The sequence below is a fragment of the Emys orbicularis genome, chromosome 24, assembly GCF_028017835.1.
Source record: "Emys orbicularis isolate rEmyOrb1 chromosome 24, rEmyOrb1.hap1, whole genome shotgun sequence".
NCBI lineage: Eukaryota > Metazoa > Chordata > Testudines > Emydidae > Emys > Emys orbicularis.
Window position 1 is genome coordinate 14,883,597 of NC_088706.1, and position 15,782 is coordinate 14,899,378.

The window sequence follows — 15,782 nt, forward strand, 5'->3', positions numbered from 1 at the left end:
TGCCCTGCTCCGCACCCACTTCCGGTGCCGCGATGTTTTACATCATCACCCCTCGCGGCCCTATTGTTCGCCGGAAACTACAACTCCCAGTGTCCCACGCGCGGGGGCCGCTTCCGGAGACGTGGCTGGGTCTGGGGAAAATGGCGTCTGCGGCGGCTCCGGGTCCGGCCGGGCAGGGGGGGGACGCGGACGAGCTCTTCGACGTCAAGAACAGTTTCTACATCGGCGCCTACCAGGCCGCCATCAACGAGGCGCAGCGGGTCAAGGTGGGAGCTGCGCTCAGGGGTCCCTGGGCCCCGCCCGTCCCGGGGGGTGCCCCCCTCTAGCCCCGCCCATCCCAGCGGGGGGTGACCCCCGTCACCCCATCTCCTCCTCCTCCCCTCTAGCCCCGCCCGTCCCAGCGGGGGGTGCCCCCTCCCCCATCTCCTCATCCTCTCTGGCCCTGCCCATCCCAGCGGGAGGTGACCGCCTTTTCCCCCCATCTCCTCGTCCCCTCTAGCCCCGCCCATCCCAGCGGGGGGTGACCTCCCCTCCCCCCATCTTCTTATTCTCTCCAGACCCACTGAGCCCAGTGGGGGTTGTCCCCCCTTCACCCCAAATCTCATCCCCTCTAGCCCCTCCCCTCCCACCCCCGCAAACAGACCCCAGTGTGCCTCCACATACACATTCTCCCCCACTGAGGCATGGGTCTCATCTCCTGGCTGCAGTTCATGCTCAGGGCTGCGTTATTGTTTCAGGGTCTGATAGTGCTGGCTAACCAATCTCGGTCTCCCCCTTCTCGTTCCTTTAGCCGTCCAGTCCGGAAAGGGAGGTGGAGCGGGATGTCTTCTTATACCGAGCCTACATTGCCCAGGTGAGATCCCGGGCTCTGCATGGAGAGGGGCCTGGACAGAGCGCAGGGCTGAGAGCAGGGAGCTCTGAGTTCAAATCCAGCACCTCAGTCTCTTGAGGTCTGACATCGATTCCTTCTGCAGCCTTGGGGCCCATCACCTCCACCCAGGTTGACAAGGGGATGAGCACAGTATGAACCATCTCAGGGGTTCTCAAACTTCATTACACCGCGACCCTCTTCTGACAACAAAAATTACTACATGACTCCAGGAGGGGGGAAGGGAAGGGAAGGGAGCTGAAGCCTGAGCCCGTCCGAGCCCCACTATCTCTGGTGGGGGGATCAAAGCCCAAGCCCCACTGCCCTGGGCAGGGCGGGCCAAAGCCCAAGGGCCCCAGCCCCAGGCAGGGGGCCTGTAACCTGAGTTCTGCCTCCCAGGGCTGAAGCCTTCGGGCTTTGGCTTCGGCCCTGGGCCCCAGCAAGTCTAAGCTAGCCATGGTGACCCCATTAAAACAGGGTCATGACCCACTTTGGGGTCCCCACCCACAGTTTGAGAACCACTGAACTAATTAGACCTTTCTGGCCTGTATTTCCCCATATTTGAAATAGGGTAGGTGGGGCTAGACAAGCCTGTGAAGTGTTATAGGAGTCCTAAACATCATCCATTGGGTGAAGATTTACTTTTGCTGTTCTTTGTGGTGTTGGTGATGAGCTATAGACTTAAAATAGTTATTTCCCATGTTCTCGCATGCCTGTTATACTTCTCCCTGCATGCAGCCCATGATAACCCACCTGCAATTGTCGTTGTTTGAGTTTAGGTCCAAAATATAAGGGTCTTTTGGTTTTAATTACAAATAGTCTAATAACTTTTTAATTAGTGACAGGTTTCAGAGTAGCAGCCGTGTTAGTCTGTATCCGCAAAAAGAACAGGAGTATTTGTGGCACCTTAGAGACTAACAAATTTATTAGAGCATAAGCTTTCGTGGGCTACAGCCCACTTCTTCGGATGCATATAGAGTGAAACATATATCCATATCCATATATGTTTCACTCTATATGCATCCGAAGAAGTGGGCTGTAGCCCACGAAAGCTTATGCTCTAATAAATTTGTTAGTCTCTAAGGTGCCACAAATACTCCTGTTCTTTTTTAATTAGTGTTTTAAGTACTTAACTTTCTTAATGGCTGCTTTTTTCTTGAAGTGTTGGGAAACCCAAACACAAGATTTTTCTGCCAGTTCATGTGAACCACAATATGAAACTGACTACTCAGTTTGAGTAAATTGCAAATAAATTACAGCATAAATAGTGATAAGTGGCTTTTTAAAGTTCTTTGTCTAATAATCTGTGGTTATGTTAGTAACACAAACAGTGGAGATTCATTAATAGTGACACTTGCAACAGTGTTTCTCTGTTAATTCTGTCCAGCTAGTCAGTCTCATCTGAGCATGTGGGGAAATGTGGCAAAGATTAATGTTCCTTACTACTTTGTAACTTACATCATAGTGAACTGTTTTTCTTTTGTTCTTAAATTATTACACAATGTCTCTCTCCGTCCTCAATAGAGAAAATATGGTGTTGTTCTGGATGAAATCAAAGCCAATGCTTGCCCTGAGCTCCAAGCAGTTAGAATGTTTGCAGAATATCTTTCAAACGACACTCAGAGGTAAGTGTGACATTGAATTATTGTAACATACAAATACTGCCCAGCAAAGAATTTGCTTCAGTAGTGGGAGCATAATCTTGGTCACTGCTGCATGTGGTCCTGATCATGTGGGAATGACTGAAGTTTTTTTAACCAGTTATTCTCTGGCTTGTTAAAAATGGGTCTATACATTTAACATTCCAGAGCCAAGCGTCTGTGGTCATGCTTCCTATACCAATGCCCAATAAAACACTTCCAATCTTCAGATGATAGACTGGTGTTGAAGGCAGGTTTTAGTCAGCAATTCCTGCTGGTTGGCCCAACTGGTTTGTCTGTCTAACTGCCGCTCACTGGTTCGTGATTTTAAAACAGCATTGTCTGCAGGATCAGTTTAGCTGGCCTTGGGCGAGGAGCATGTACAAGTATTTGTCTCCATCTCCATTGGCTGATTTCAGGTATTTGATATATTTCTGAAAAATTATTGTTTTGGGCTGAAACTTTTCTGCCCTGCCAAATTGCTGGCCATGTTTAGTAAAACTCCCCTGCGTTATTTTTGAGTGTGGGCATGAAAATATTTTTCCCCAATGCTTTTTAGTTCAAATAATTTTTAAAAGGCTGAATTAAAAAAATTCGATGGACTTTCCCTACTGGAGGGTGACAGCCATTGCCTTGCTTAGAAATGGAATGATCTGTTCCGAAACTCTCACCAGCTCACTCTCCACAGGGACGCAATTGTTGCTGATTTGGACAAGAAGATGGCAAAAAGCGTTGATGTGACCAATACAACTTTCCTGCTGATGGCGGCGTCCATCTATTTCCATGACGCAAACCCTGATGCGGCCCTGCGCACGCTACACCAAGGAGAAAGCTTGGAATGGTGAGTGCAGCTCAGACACCCAGGTGTCACCCAACAAAGCCACGCTCTGTGATCCAGCCAAATACCTGAAAGGGGGTTCCAAAGAGGATGGATCTAGACTGATCTCAGTGATACCTGATGACAGAACAAAGAGTAATGGTCTCAAGTTGCAGTGGGGAAGGTTTAGGTTGGATATTAGGGGGAAAAAATTCACTAGGAGGGTGGTGAAGCACTGGAATGGGTTACCTAGGGAGGTGGTGGAATCTCCTTCCTTAGAGGTTTCTAAAGTCAGGCTTGACAAAGCCCTGGCTGGGATGATTTAGTTGGGGATTGGACCTGCTTTGAGCAGGGGGTTGGACTAGATGACCTCCTGAGGTCCCTTCCAACCCTGATATTCTATGATTCTATGATCCAAGGAAATGTTGCCATAGAAACAGGTGAAGTCTGCCTTGTTTTAAAGTTTTATAGAAACCAGTAAGAGATTGATTTGGGGATGTTAATAACAAGTAATGAGGTGTCCATCCCGGAACAAGACACACACTCACCCAGTCGGAGGCTAAGGGATTCAGGATACCACATCTCCTGCATGTTTTCAGGTAGAGAGAAGGGCATTATGATGCCAGAGCAATCAGAGTCCTGGAGCAGGCTGTCCCGTCTGTACCCGAATAACGCTGCCTGCTTTATTGCTTCCCCGCTGCAGAGAGAGCAAGGCGGTGAAACGCCTGTTCTTACTCGCTAGCACCATGTCTGTTCGCTAGGCGGTGTGCTTCCAAAGGGGCAGGCACGATCCGTGCGGTGTACCCGTGCAAGGCTTCTCTTCCGGTGCTTTAAGTTGCACGTGACACCCATGATAGCTGAATGAAACTTGGCTGAAGTTTTTATAGTGGAGATTTTGGCACAACAGCAGTGAGCAATTGCTGGGGATTCTGAGTGCAGGGGCCTCTGCTGATGGTGTATTCCTTATTGGGTGGGGGAGGGGAGACACTGGGCACCATGAGGTAGGGGAGTTTGATTTTGATGAAATAGTGATACATTTTTCCAATATTTTATTAACTAAAAGGGGTTGATCTTGGAATCCGACTCCACAAATTATAACAGACAGTTGGTACAACCATGCTTTAAAGCAGTGTTAAGAAGGGAACCTGGGAAGACCTGAGTGTAGGAACAGACAGCAGATTTGGAGTAGCCAAGCCCTCTGAGCCCTGGGTGGAAGAAGAGGGGAGTAACAGTTCCGTGGTGGTGCTGGCCTTTGGTCCATGGGGGACACTTCCGTCCCTGCTGTGAAGGGGGTGCAGAAAAGCCTAGAGTCCAGCCCTGATGTGCGCTTGTTCCCTGCAGCATGGCGATGATGATACAGATACTGCTGAAGCTCGACAGGCTCGATCTGGCCCGGTAAGCTTGTATCTTCTCTGTGCCACATGGGCATGTAGCTTGTTTGCTACATGTTAAATTCCCTTGCTGTGTGCAGATGTACCCGCTCGGCTTGTCATTGACACTGCGTAGAGAGGCCCTTGGGTGGGTTAATCCACCCGGACCCGTGGGAGGGCATTACTCAGCTCTGGTTCTGCCTTGGGGTCAGTATCTTGCAGGCAGCATTTGAGGCTGATGGTCACAGGTGGGGCTGGCAGGCGTCCCCCTTGGCTGGTGTGGCAGACCCTTCTCCCTCAGGATGCTGGGACCCTGGAAATAAAAGGGTAGCTGTGAGTGCAGCTAAAGAAGAAGCAGGGTTCTAGGATTTAGTCGTGACCTCAGTGGAGTGTTAAATGATCCTCCAGTGCCTGAGTCGCCTGCTGCCCTAAAGGGAAATAAAACAACCTTCTGCGGACACCAGATGTTCTTCTCTGGAGGCTGCGATGATTTCTCCTCTTAAGGAAAATACACTGGAGGTATTTGTGCCAAACTACAAAGGTCAGTGAGCCCGATGGCACTGTGCCTCTGACTGGCAGGGCAGGGTCCCAGGGGACCATAGCCTCAGTTCACTGAGCTGTGAGGGCAGCAAAGGGATGGCCTCTGTGCACTTGGGACTTAGAGCAAGCTGGACTATGTTGGTTTGTGTGGCTCATTGTGTGGCTCCCCTTTGTGTTTACTCAGCAAGGAACTGAAGAAGATGCAGGAGCAAGATGAGGATGCTACCCTCACCCAGCTGGCCACTGCCTGGGTGAACCTGGCTGTAGTGAGTATTGTAGGCCGAGACCCTGCTCAACCCCACGGGCACTGCCTTACACTCGGGCTCTTCACATATTCTCCGAAATGCCATAACTGCATGAATCCATTCCTGCGATGAGGTACTGCAAGGGAAAGGCCAGACTGGGCAGTAGACAGAATCCTGATCTTCTCCAGGAAGTTGCCCTGTCAGACACAAACAGGGCTAGGTGGAGTTCTCATGAGAGCACACAGAACGGGTTGTGTTTAAAGGTGAGACGGATGCATTTCCCCCCCTAGAGCAGCGTAGCAGTAGGATCAGCTCCTGAATGTTCAGTAACCTAATGCAGGGACTCCCTGCTGGGGTGTGTCCTCAGGCTTCAGTGACTGATGCTCTGCATTCCCCATCCCAGCCTTGGGCCCCCATTTACACACCTGCTGGGTTGTCCCGGTTCGAGCACACAGACAATGACGTTGCCTTCAGTTAGGCACATGCTGGAGTTCCTGGCTGAATTGGGACCTTAATGATGAGCCTTTGTGCATCACTGCTGCCTACCAGCTGTTCGTGTTCGAGTGGCTTAAATGGCTCTTGGGCTGTGCGAAAAGGTAGTCCTACTGTGAAGCTTGGGGGATAGCAAGAGGGCCCACAGCTGTGGGAGAGAGTGGGCACTAGCTGCTGTATCCTGGACACTTAAACTGGAGCAGTTGCCTAGAAAAGCTAGGACCTGGCGTCTCAGAGCACTGGCATGACTCCATCCCATTTCTGATCATTCTCCCTTTGCCTCACTCTCCAGAGGTGCAAAGAGCTCGGGCAGAAGTACTTGAGAATTCTTTCCCTTTAACTTCCTCCTTTACCATGTGAGTTTGCTTTCCCTGCAGGTGCATGGGGATTAGCCAGACTAATTAGTTCCTTTGAGTGCAAGCTTTTTCATGTGTACCACTTGATCGTTAACTCGGACACAGAAGAGCTCCTGTTTCTCAATAGCTGAATAATTCACAAACGATTATAACGTAAAATGGGAAACTGCAGTCTGAGATTTCAATGCTGGCCCTAGTTAGACCTTAGATGAAAATTTAATAATTTGTCTTTACGGTGGAGTGTATTTGTGCTTACATCTGATCCTATAAATAAAGCCCCGCTCTAGCTAAACCCACTTTCAGTGAAACCGGCTCAGTGGGATCTGTGGCAGCTGGTATTTATCAGACACCCTTCAGGTCTGATTCAGATTTATTTACGTTGTGCTATGGTAACTGCATTTCACACTTTTGATCTCTCATCCCCCTTCCCAGCCATTCAAAGAAACAGCGCAATGCCTTCCGAGTCTGCGGAAAGCCGTTGGGGTTTCTGTGGAGCAGAGTCCTGCCTCTGCTAGCCATTCATTCCCACAGCACTTCAAAGAGTTTGCACTGCAGATTAATTACTCTGCCATCACTTGGCTTCTTCTGAATGTGTCAGTGTTGCTGTGTGGAGCCCAACTCCTTTCTAGATGCAGTTGCAGGGTCTCTCTGATAAATGGGGACCCTGCTGCCAGTGTACCAGGAGACCTCGTTTTAGGGAGCAGGAGGGCCGTTCAGTTTCCAGCCTGTCTGCTGGGGCTACCAACAGAGGCACCAGCTGTGGTTTTTATTACATGGACATGCTGGTCGCTAGGAACTGGACTGAGCATGCACTCTCTTTTTATATTGGTCTCTTAACAGCCAGCAGTGTGCTGCTCACTCCAGTGGCTTCTGGGTCACCTTCTAAGGTCTCTGTCCTTAATGTCAAAACCCGCAGTGGTTTGAACCCCTCTTTCCAGGAGCTCAACAGCTCAGCTTCTCGGGAGCAATAGAACTGCCTCCCTCTGGGGCAAAGGCATCTCCCTCAGATGGGCCTTTCTCAGGAGTTTGCCTGAGACCAGATTTCATACCTGCAGGCCATGAACTTGACAGCTTTCCAGTCCATTTGTGAAACTTGCCCCTTTGACCTGGCTTTTCCCTCAGAGCAGCTCCTGACCTGTGGGCAGTTACATTGGGAGGAGGGGACAACTTTAAGCTACTCAGGTTATCCCCCCAGAGGAGAGGAGAAGGGGCCTGAGAGAGTTGACGCAGGGTGATCATGTACAGTGGTGGGGGGCCTTGTGTAGGCACCTAAATAGAATAGAACCAGATGGGCCACTGCTGACTTGGCTTGGATTCAGACTATTGAATTAGAGGTGAAAGGCTCCATGTCCTGTTACTAATCCCACGATCTGGCCACTCCCTCAGTGACCCCCTCAGATGTGTGATGATCCTCTTATTGGAGGTTTAAATTGCTATGACCCAGGTGGTCACCTCTCAATCTGGAAATGTGGGATAGAATAACAGTGCCAGGTGCTTATGACAATGTAGCATCAGCGTCTGGAAAATAAATAATGTTTTCTCGAGCTTCTGTTTCATAACTTGGCACTTGAATGGCACAGTAACACACAGGAGCACAGCAGGCTGGTGTGATCTAGGGACTGTGGAGAGAGATGTAAACAGCTGAAAGAAAACAATGGACCAAATCTTGTTGGCCTTAATCAGGCAGAACTCCCATTGCCTTTAACAGGGCCTTGGAAATCAGTTTTGCCCAGCCTGCTACTCTCTGCAGTTGCAGCTCTCCCGTGTGTCCAGATGGAAGGGTGACTTGTATTCTGCTTGATAGTTCTGCTCTATGTTAATGTGTTCGTTTTCTTTAGCTCTGGGGAGAAATGCTGTGTGCTACCTAGACACCATTTTCTTTTGTTGTTTTTTGTGTGCCTTAGTAACCAGGACTATAGTTAACTGTTTAGTCTCCTGGCAGTCACAAGGCAAACCTTGCTAAAATTATCCCGACACACAGCAGTCTCAGTATATGTGTGTGTGTGTGTGTGTGTGTGTGTGTGTGGAGAAAGAGGTGTTGGGAGCCAAGTCATTTTATCCTCCAAATTGCTAAAAGTTTATAGTCTAGAGAAACAAGAAATGTTAGGCCAGATCTTAATTGTCATCTCACTGCCAGTTTAGGAAGGTGACATCCACTCACTTAGTTAAATGAGATTCTTACCGTGCCTTAGGGGACACCAAGGTTAAAGACCCACAGAATACTCACAATTAGTAATTATGAATGTCCTATTAATAAGGGGAAAGTGAGTTTGCTTGGATGAGAGAAGCAGATGGAGCTGAGATGAAATGGCTGAGTTCAGAGGGATTTATCCTCTTGGTAAAGATGGAAGTCACACCCCTTTCAGGCTTGGCCTGGTTTCAGTATCCACTGCTGTCCCATCTCATTGGCTCAGCACCTTTCTGGGCAGGCCCTAGCATCTTCAGCTCATATCATGCAGTCTGCTAAAGCATCCATAGCAAAGCTGGAATTTTTCAGTTGTTATATGGAGGGTTTGAATTTAGATATAAAATATTTTTACATGAATATTGCAAAAGAAGTCTATATCCTCTTAAGATTTTAAGGAATAAGCAAATGTTTTCACCTTTAAATGGAGAAACAAGGTAAGAAGTAACATAAAACACTTCCCAGGTATACATATTTTCCTTAAAGTTTAAAAGCTTGAAGGTTTTCGTATGTTTGTAGAAGAAATCAGTTTCAACAAGAATAATTCTAGAGTTCTTTGTGTGGGGTTAAAACTAAAGATTTTTCTGTTTGCAAAGAGGAGAGTAAAAAGGCCCACTTTAATGACTTGGTTTATAGTTCTGATGACTCATCTTAAGCAGCGCTTACTCCTCTGGGATATTTTGCATAAAGAATATCCTTGCATCCTTTTACACAACGACCTGTCTCTCTCAAACATGACAACCGCGTCTCTGGCAGTCTTGCATCTTGCACCGGGGAAGTGTCCTGATCTTTGAGACGACACCCTTGTTAGTTTGTCCTTTGCTCAACTGGCTCCTAGATTTACAACCTTCCCTTTGTAGTATGCTTAGAGTGTGCAGACAAAGACTCCTATTGACTCCTATATCTTTCAAACATAATATACAAGAAACTAATATGGAATATTAAAGCAAAACTGAAATTCTAAAGCTTCATTCCAGAGACACTAACACATGTGGAGGTAATGCATGTGATTTTACGGCTAAGGAGGTGTCATTCCCGTGAGCACTTTGGGGGCCTGTCACTGCTCACAGAAAGCAAATTCCTAGGAATTTCCTTAGATTGAAGTTTCATTTAATTAACTAAGCATTCAAAAACACGTGAGCTGTCATTCTCCGAATATCCTGTGTATGGCAGGAATAAAGTCTCCTAAAATTTCAATAAAGGTGGAGGCACGCTTGTAACAACTCAAAGTTATAATTTTAAAATTGGCCTCAGTATTGAGCTCTGTCCTTGTCCCTTGTCTCAGTCATTTTTAGAGTAATAGTTTACGGCCAGATATTCAAGAGTTCATTTCACATTAAGAACAACAAAGAATCCTCCTCTGAGAACAATGGGCTTTTCAAGACCTGAGCCCTCTTGAAAAACCCAGCTAATGATATCCTGGTTCTGTGACTTAAATTTCTCTTCATAACCCACTTGATTTATCACCACCAGTTTCTGACATGGGTCTTTTAAAATTAAGAATTTAAAATCTGTCTTCACCAGACACAAGCTTCCAAGTGGCTCTTAATATTTAATGGTTTGCGCTTCTTTCTTCCGCAGCCTTGTTAAAGATCTGTCTATTTACAGGAGACCCAATGACTGCAGGAAACGGTTAGGCAGAGATTGTCAGTTCATGCAAGCCCTGTAGACCAAGGCGGGTTCTACACCTAAAATTTAGGTCTCCATAGCTACAACAGTCAGGGCTGTGACTGCGTTGTGTTGACCTAGCCCCCATTGTAGATGTAATTAGGTCAACAAAAGAATTCTGCGGGGGGGGGGGGGTTACTACAGCAATGGAGAACCCCCTTCTGTCACTGGAGTAAGGGCCTGCATTGCGGTGGCCTCGCTGCTTGTAGTGTAGCTGTACCCCCAGTTTATAACCTCGTAACAATGACTTGGGCAGCCCAGTGGCAGATTAAATAAATGGAGATATCCTATCTCCTAGAACTGGAAGGGACCTTGAAGGTCATTGAGTCCAGCCCCCTGCCTTCACTAGCAGGACCAAGTACTGATTTTGCCCCAGATCCCTATGTGGCCCCCTCAAGGATTGAACTCACAACCCTGGGTTTAGCAGGCCAATGCTCAAACCACTGCGCTATCCCTCCCCCCCCTGTTTCAGATGGTTGAGAACAGGCTAAAACTGGTCAGATGGTAACTGGGTCAGACTCTTCCTGCGCAAGCTGAGGTGTGTAGACTAACCCAAGCAGTGTGAAAGCTGCTTTTGTGAAGAACGAGCTTCCTCGCCTTTTCGGCTGCTCTGACCATGGCACAAAGGCTATTGATCAAAGGGAAATGATGACTCAGTCGACTTGTATTTAATCACGGGGCACCTCATCACTTACAATGTTTAAACCCTCGCCTACAGCAGCACTACAGCCTCCTTGGCATAATGCAGCACAATCACAGGTTAACTGTCCCGTTTCTTCACAGGGTGGGGAGAAATTACAGGATGCCTATTACATCTTCCAAGAGATGGCAGACAAATGCTCATCTACCCTGCTTCTGCTTAATGGACAGGCCGCCTGCTACATGGCTCAGGGCAAGTGGGAAGACGCAGACGGTGTGCTCCAAGAGGCGCTAGACAAGGTGTGTTTTCTGTCTGGCAATATAACCTTGGATTCAAATCCGCCACTCTGGAAAGAGGCAAAAGAAAAGGAGCAAGAACGTTGACCGTTACATTTCATGCATGTCTATATAACTGCTCCTTAGCCTCATCTTCTGTCATTGTGCCCAGGGCTGGCTGCCTGCAGCCTGCGAGAAATTGGGGGGTGTTTTTTAATTCCATATTTTAAATCATGTTTTCTGTCTAAACCCTATGTCATTCTGAATCCAGTTCCTGTTCTCTAAAACATGCCCATAAGCTCTGGAAGCTACACTGCCATTAGTGGATTGTCCAGGCAAATTATTGTTCCATTGTGTTCTCAGGCAGCTGACTTCCAGTTCAGGAGCCCCCGCACGTCCCTGAGTAGGCGGAGTCTGTTAAACATGTCTTTTAAAATGTTCTGCCCATGTCTGAGACACTCAGGTCTCACTGGCTTGGTCTCCTATAAATCCCATTTCATAAGCGCTTAGCATCTCACAAGCATGTGCGTTTCAGAGTTATCCTGGCACTTGGATAGCTGGGCTCTTGGCCTTTGATTACTTGTCCTAGGACCTCGTTAGCCATGGTGTGTTCACTCAGGAATTCATTGCCTGTCACCTCTTAGGGCCTAACTCTTCCCCTACCTGTACAGCAATCTGTGGGCTCTTAAGGAGAAGATGGTTTCCAGGCACAGAAACATGCTGGGTGCTGCACCTGGTTACAGTAATAGGGAGGCAGGACAGATAGTCTGATGTGTTTTCCCTTTATGCTTTCAGGATAGCAGCCATCCTGAGACCCTGATCAATTTTGTTGTCCTGTCACAGCACCTGGGTAAACCACCAGAGGTGAGGCGAATTCTGCTCGTCTGAGTCCAGTGCAGTGGGTGGGTGTGCTGCTGCTGCTAAAGGTGTGCAGATACTAGGCTCGCTTGGGTTTTAAGGTGTTATGTGCTCCTGTGCTAACTGAAGTTGGGGAAATGGACTATTTTAACCCGCCTTGGCTAATCAGCAGAGCATTGTACCATTGTCTAAAACCCTTGCGTTCCTATATAATAGAGAGGGAAGCTCGGGATGGGGGATTGAGAGAGCCTTAGTATGAGCCTGGAATTCCAGGCTTACAGTCCCAGCTTTGCCACTGGTTCATAGTATGACTGTGAGCACATCAGTTAAGACCTGATTTTTAAAGCTGCCGCACCCCGTAACTCACTGACTTCAGTTGGAGCTGTTGGTGGACAGGGCTTCTGAAAACTGCTTGCCCTGTTTCAGTGCCTGTAAAGCCCTCTGAAGATCAACTCTCTCACGTGCCAGTTTAAGCTCTTAGCTTTTCCTCCTCTGATCTCAATGTTGGGGTCTCATTTGTATCTCTTCCACCCAGGTTACCAATCGCTACTTGTCACAACTGAAAGATGCACATAAAAGTCATCCATTTATACAGGAGTACCAGGCAAAGGTAACCGGTCATGCCATTGTTGGAATTAGCCTAGTGGATCAAGCCTGGGGCTTCTCAAGCTACAGGTTTTTATAGAATATCAGGGTTGGAAGGGACCTCAGGAGGTATCTAGTCCAACTCCCTGCTCAAAGCAGGACCAATCCCCAGACAGATTTTTGCCCCAGATCCCTAAATGACCCCCTCAAGGATTGAACTCACAACCCTGGGTTTAGCAGCCAATGCTCAAACCACTGAGCTGTCCCATGACCCCCAGGCTGGGTCGTGACCAGATTTCAGGGAATCCTGCTCATCCTCCCATTTTTACACTTTCATTCAAAAATTCAAATTATGTTTCTGGCCTTCATGGTTGTAGAGACAACTTTGAAAACATGAACCAAGTATAAACCAGAGGAGCGGTGCCTGCCTGAATGTCTGAAACAACAGCTCTGAGTTATGGGTTCTCAGTCAGCTGATTGTGACCTCTGTCCACTTCCCGTATTGCTTAAATGGGGGGAGGTGTGCCCTGTTTAGATAGCGGGAGGTTGTGCTGGGCTAACAGTATGGAAGGACCTCATACAGAGAAGGTCGAGTACTGCTGATTTAGGGTGTTGCAATCTCGACGCCTCTCTGCTGCCCTCCTGAGATGCTGTAGCCTTTTCTTCAGCCCACTAGCAAACAAGGTTATAATAGTTTCAGTAGCTAAAAACCAAGAGTCTCTATTTTTATTTTCTTTGACAGGAGAATGACTTTGACCGGCTGGTCATGCAGTACGCCCCCAGTGCATGAGGACTCGGAGGCAGTCTGCGGATCCACGCTATGGTACCTTGGGAACGGGGGGATGTCCAAAGTCTCTCTGGCCTTGTGGACAGAGTTCATTCTGCAAGTCGGTCTGGCATCCGTCTCAGCGTGGCTGGGTCTTGTGTTTTCAGCAAGCCGATGCCGAGCGTGTATGTAACACATGGAGACGTGTAGCCTAGAAACCTATGTCCTGACTTAACTAGGTTCCAAACTCCTTGTTTAAAATACAGTGCATGTCCAGAGTGTGCAACGCTGTACCTTAAACATTTCTAATAAAGCCTTTTGTGGATTGGTGTGGCCCTTCTGCTTTCTATGCTGGCGTTATCTATACGTGAACATTCCTACATTACCTCTTCCTTTCACTGCTGAGCCTCTTAACAGCTACTTTGGGGACATGGGTGGATCCTGAGTTGCCACCTTTCTTTCAAGGCTGACCCCTGAGGCTTTCCAAGAGCATGATGCTCAGCATCTGCCTCTCCCATGGACTCCAGCACCACTGCCAGCTGCTGCAGCTCCCTAAAAGACCCTTTGGAGATAGACACACAGCTTTCCCTGCCTCCAGGATGTCTTGGGATGCTACAAGTAGGAGGGAAGGGAAGATTCCACAGAATAAAAGTAGTCACACCCAAAGTACTCTGATTGCAGAGGCACCAGCCTGGATCTTAAGGTAGTAAAATGTAGTGAGCTCATGTCACAGGGCCGGGGAAACGTTACATCTTACCGCAACAAAGTCCGTATCACAGTATGTGTTAACTCCTCGTATGACCCTCTGTACGTGGGAGGGCACGCTTGCCCATATTTCATTAAAAGCTAAAGAACTGATTGTACATCTCTGTAACCTAGAGTGCAACATAGGCAGCATGTAATATTACTGCATATGATGTAACAAACTGTTCTGTTGCATCAAATGGGCAAGGGGCAGATGTCAGCATGGGGTCCTTAGCTGAGATTTTTCTAATGTTTATCTATGTCTGGAGTCTTCTGTTTGCTTCCTGTGTGCAGGCTACACAAGGCTGCAAACGTTTCTGGCTGGCATCTCCTTTGTGCCCACCTCGGTTGTGATTGCTCTGAAAGGGCTCATTGTCCCTTTCCTGGGCCTGTTTAGTGAGCAGCTATTTTCAATGGACGGTTTTTCATGGTCCAGTCTTGAATGAATGTTCTCTTTGTGGAGCCGTCTGCGGCAGATGTGAAAGGGGCTTGTGTTTTCGGTGCAGCCGTTCCCCACTTGATGGGCCATGATAAATTGACTTAAAAATTGAAACAATAAAAGCAAGTGGCAGAGGGGAAGCCGGTACCGTCAGTATAAAAATAGGGGAATGTGCTGTCTGTTGGGCCTAGCTAGCAGGACAAGTTTGTTTTATCACTGGTGAGTTCCCTGGATTTTCTGTAATTGATCTGAGGGATACAAGTGTAAAATCGGAGCCATTTCAAAGCAGTGACCTCAAATGGCATCATGCTGATCAATATTTCTTCTCCTTTTCCCTATCAAACCCACCCCGCTTTACAGTTCAACAGGTGAATTTTCCAGGTACAAAGTCCCATGGGTTTTTTCTGCTTCTTGCTTCAACCCCAGTAATAAGGATCCTGCAATTGGAACTTAGTTGATGTTTGGCTGGATGCACGATGCATGTTTGCCTTCCTGTTGCTGAAGTCTAATAATACTGGGCCCTTCTCGACCGCCTTTTGTTTGAGGTGGTTCTTGTACGTTAGAAACATGAAAGAATTACGCCTCATAGCATTCCTGGGCGTTCAGAAGTATTGTTATTTTACGGATGGCCCTAAGGTCACAGGAGTCAAGGGCAGAGCTGGGGCTCAACTGCGTTCCTGTCCATCCAGTGTTTGATTTTAAACACGAGCCCGGCCTTCTGCCTGGCCTGATTAACAAAGCTCTGGCTTTGCACTTGTCAGTAAAGTCAGCGGAACTGATTTCAAGGCCCAGGGAGCGGGTCTGTGGCTGAGAAGGGGCCATTTGCAGATGAAGTGCTGGCTCCACTTTTAATTTAAGTACATCGCAGAGTTTGAGCTCGCTCTGAGACACACTGTCTCATGCCCGTATCCTGTGAAATCAGCTGCATGTGCAGAAACTGACTCTAAAGCCGCGTGTAACGGCACAGGATTGTTCGGGACCAAGTTTGTGCAAAGGCAGCGCACTCATTTCATGGGGGGGGAGCCTCTCATGTCAGGAGATGGCCCCATTTACTGGCCATCTGGGGTTTTGTGGGGTGGGAGCAAGTAAGAGTGAAGAAGTGGGATGTGGGGGCTAAGGTGGATTAACTATAGCAATGGGAGAACCCCCTCCCCCCCAATAGTGTCTACACTAAAGTGCTGCTGTAGCATTCTAAGTGGAGAGAGAGCCAGTTTTCCCCTCAGCTGTGTTTAGCTGGGAAGGGAGGATTTGGGTGAAGGATATTGTAGAGCAGTGGTTCTCAACCTTTCCAGAC

At 47.9% G+C, this 15,782-nt stretch overlaps 1 protein-coding gene across 1 annotated transcript; it reads left to right on the forward strand.

Annotated features, from left to right (window-relative positions):
- Positions 1 to 115: 115 nt before the first annotated feature.
- On the forward strand, positions 116 to 13,630 carry COPE (COPI coat complex subunit epsilon). The gene is made up of 10 exons (XM_065422017.1): positions 116 to 266; positions 791 to 853; positions 2,393 to 2,493; positions 3,197 to 3,349; positions 4,667 to 4,720; positions 5,420 to 5,501; positions 10,965 to 11,120; positions 11,892 to 11,960; positions 12,490 to 12,564; positions 13,282 to 13,630. The coding sequence occupies exons 1-10, from the start codon at positions 141 to 143 to the stop codon at positions 13,327 to 13,329; spliced, it is 927 nt and encodes a 308-aa protein (XP_065278089.1). The 5' UTR covers positions 116 to 140; the 3' UTR covers positions 13,330 to 13,630.
- The last annotated feature ends 2,152 nt before the right edge of the window (positions 13,631 to 15,782 follow it).

Bases quoted from the DNA above. Each gene is read 5' to 3' on its own strand.
- COPE (XM_065422017.1), top strand. From the start codon at position 141: ATGGCGTCTGCGGCGGCTCCGGGTCCGGCCGGGCAGGGGGGGGACGCG. The intron at 854-2,392 runs GTGAGATCCCGG...CGTCCTCAATAG, and splicing joins ACCGAGCCTACATTGCCCAG to AGAAAATATGGTGTTGTTCT. The intron at 11,961-12,489 runs GTGAGGCGAATT...TCTTCCACCCAG, and splicing joins ACCTGGGTAAACCACCAGAG to GTTACCAATCGCTACTTGTC.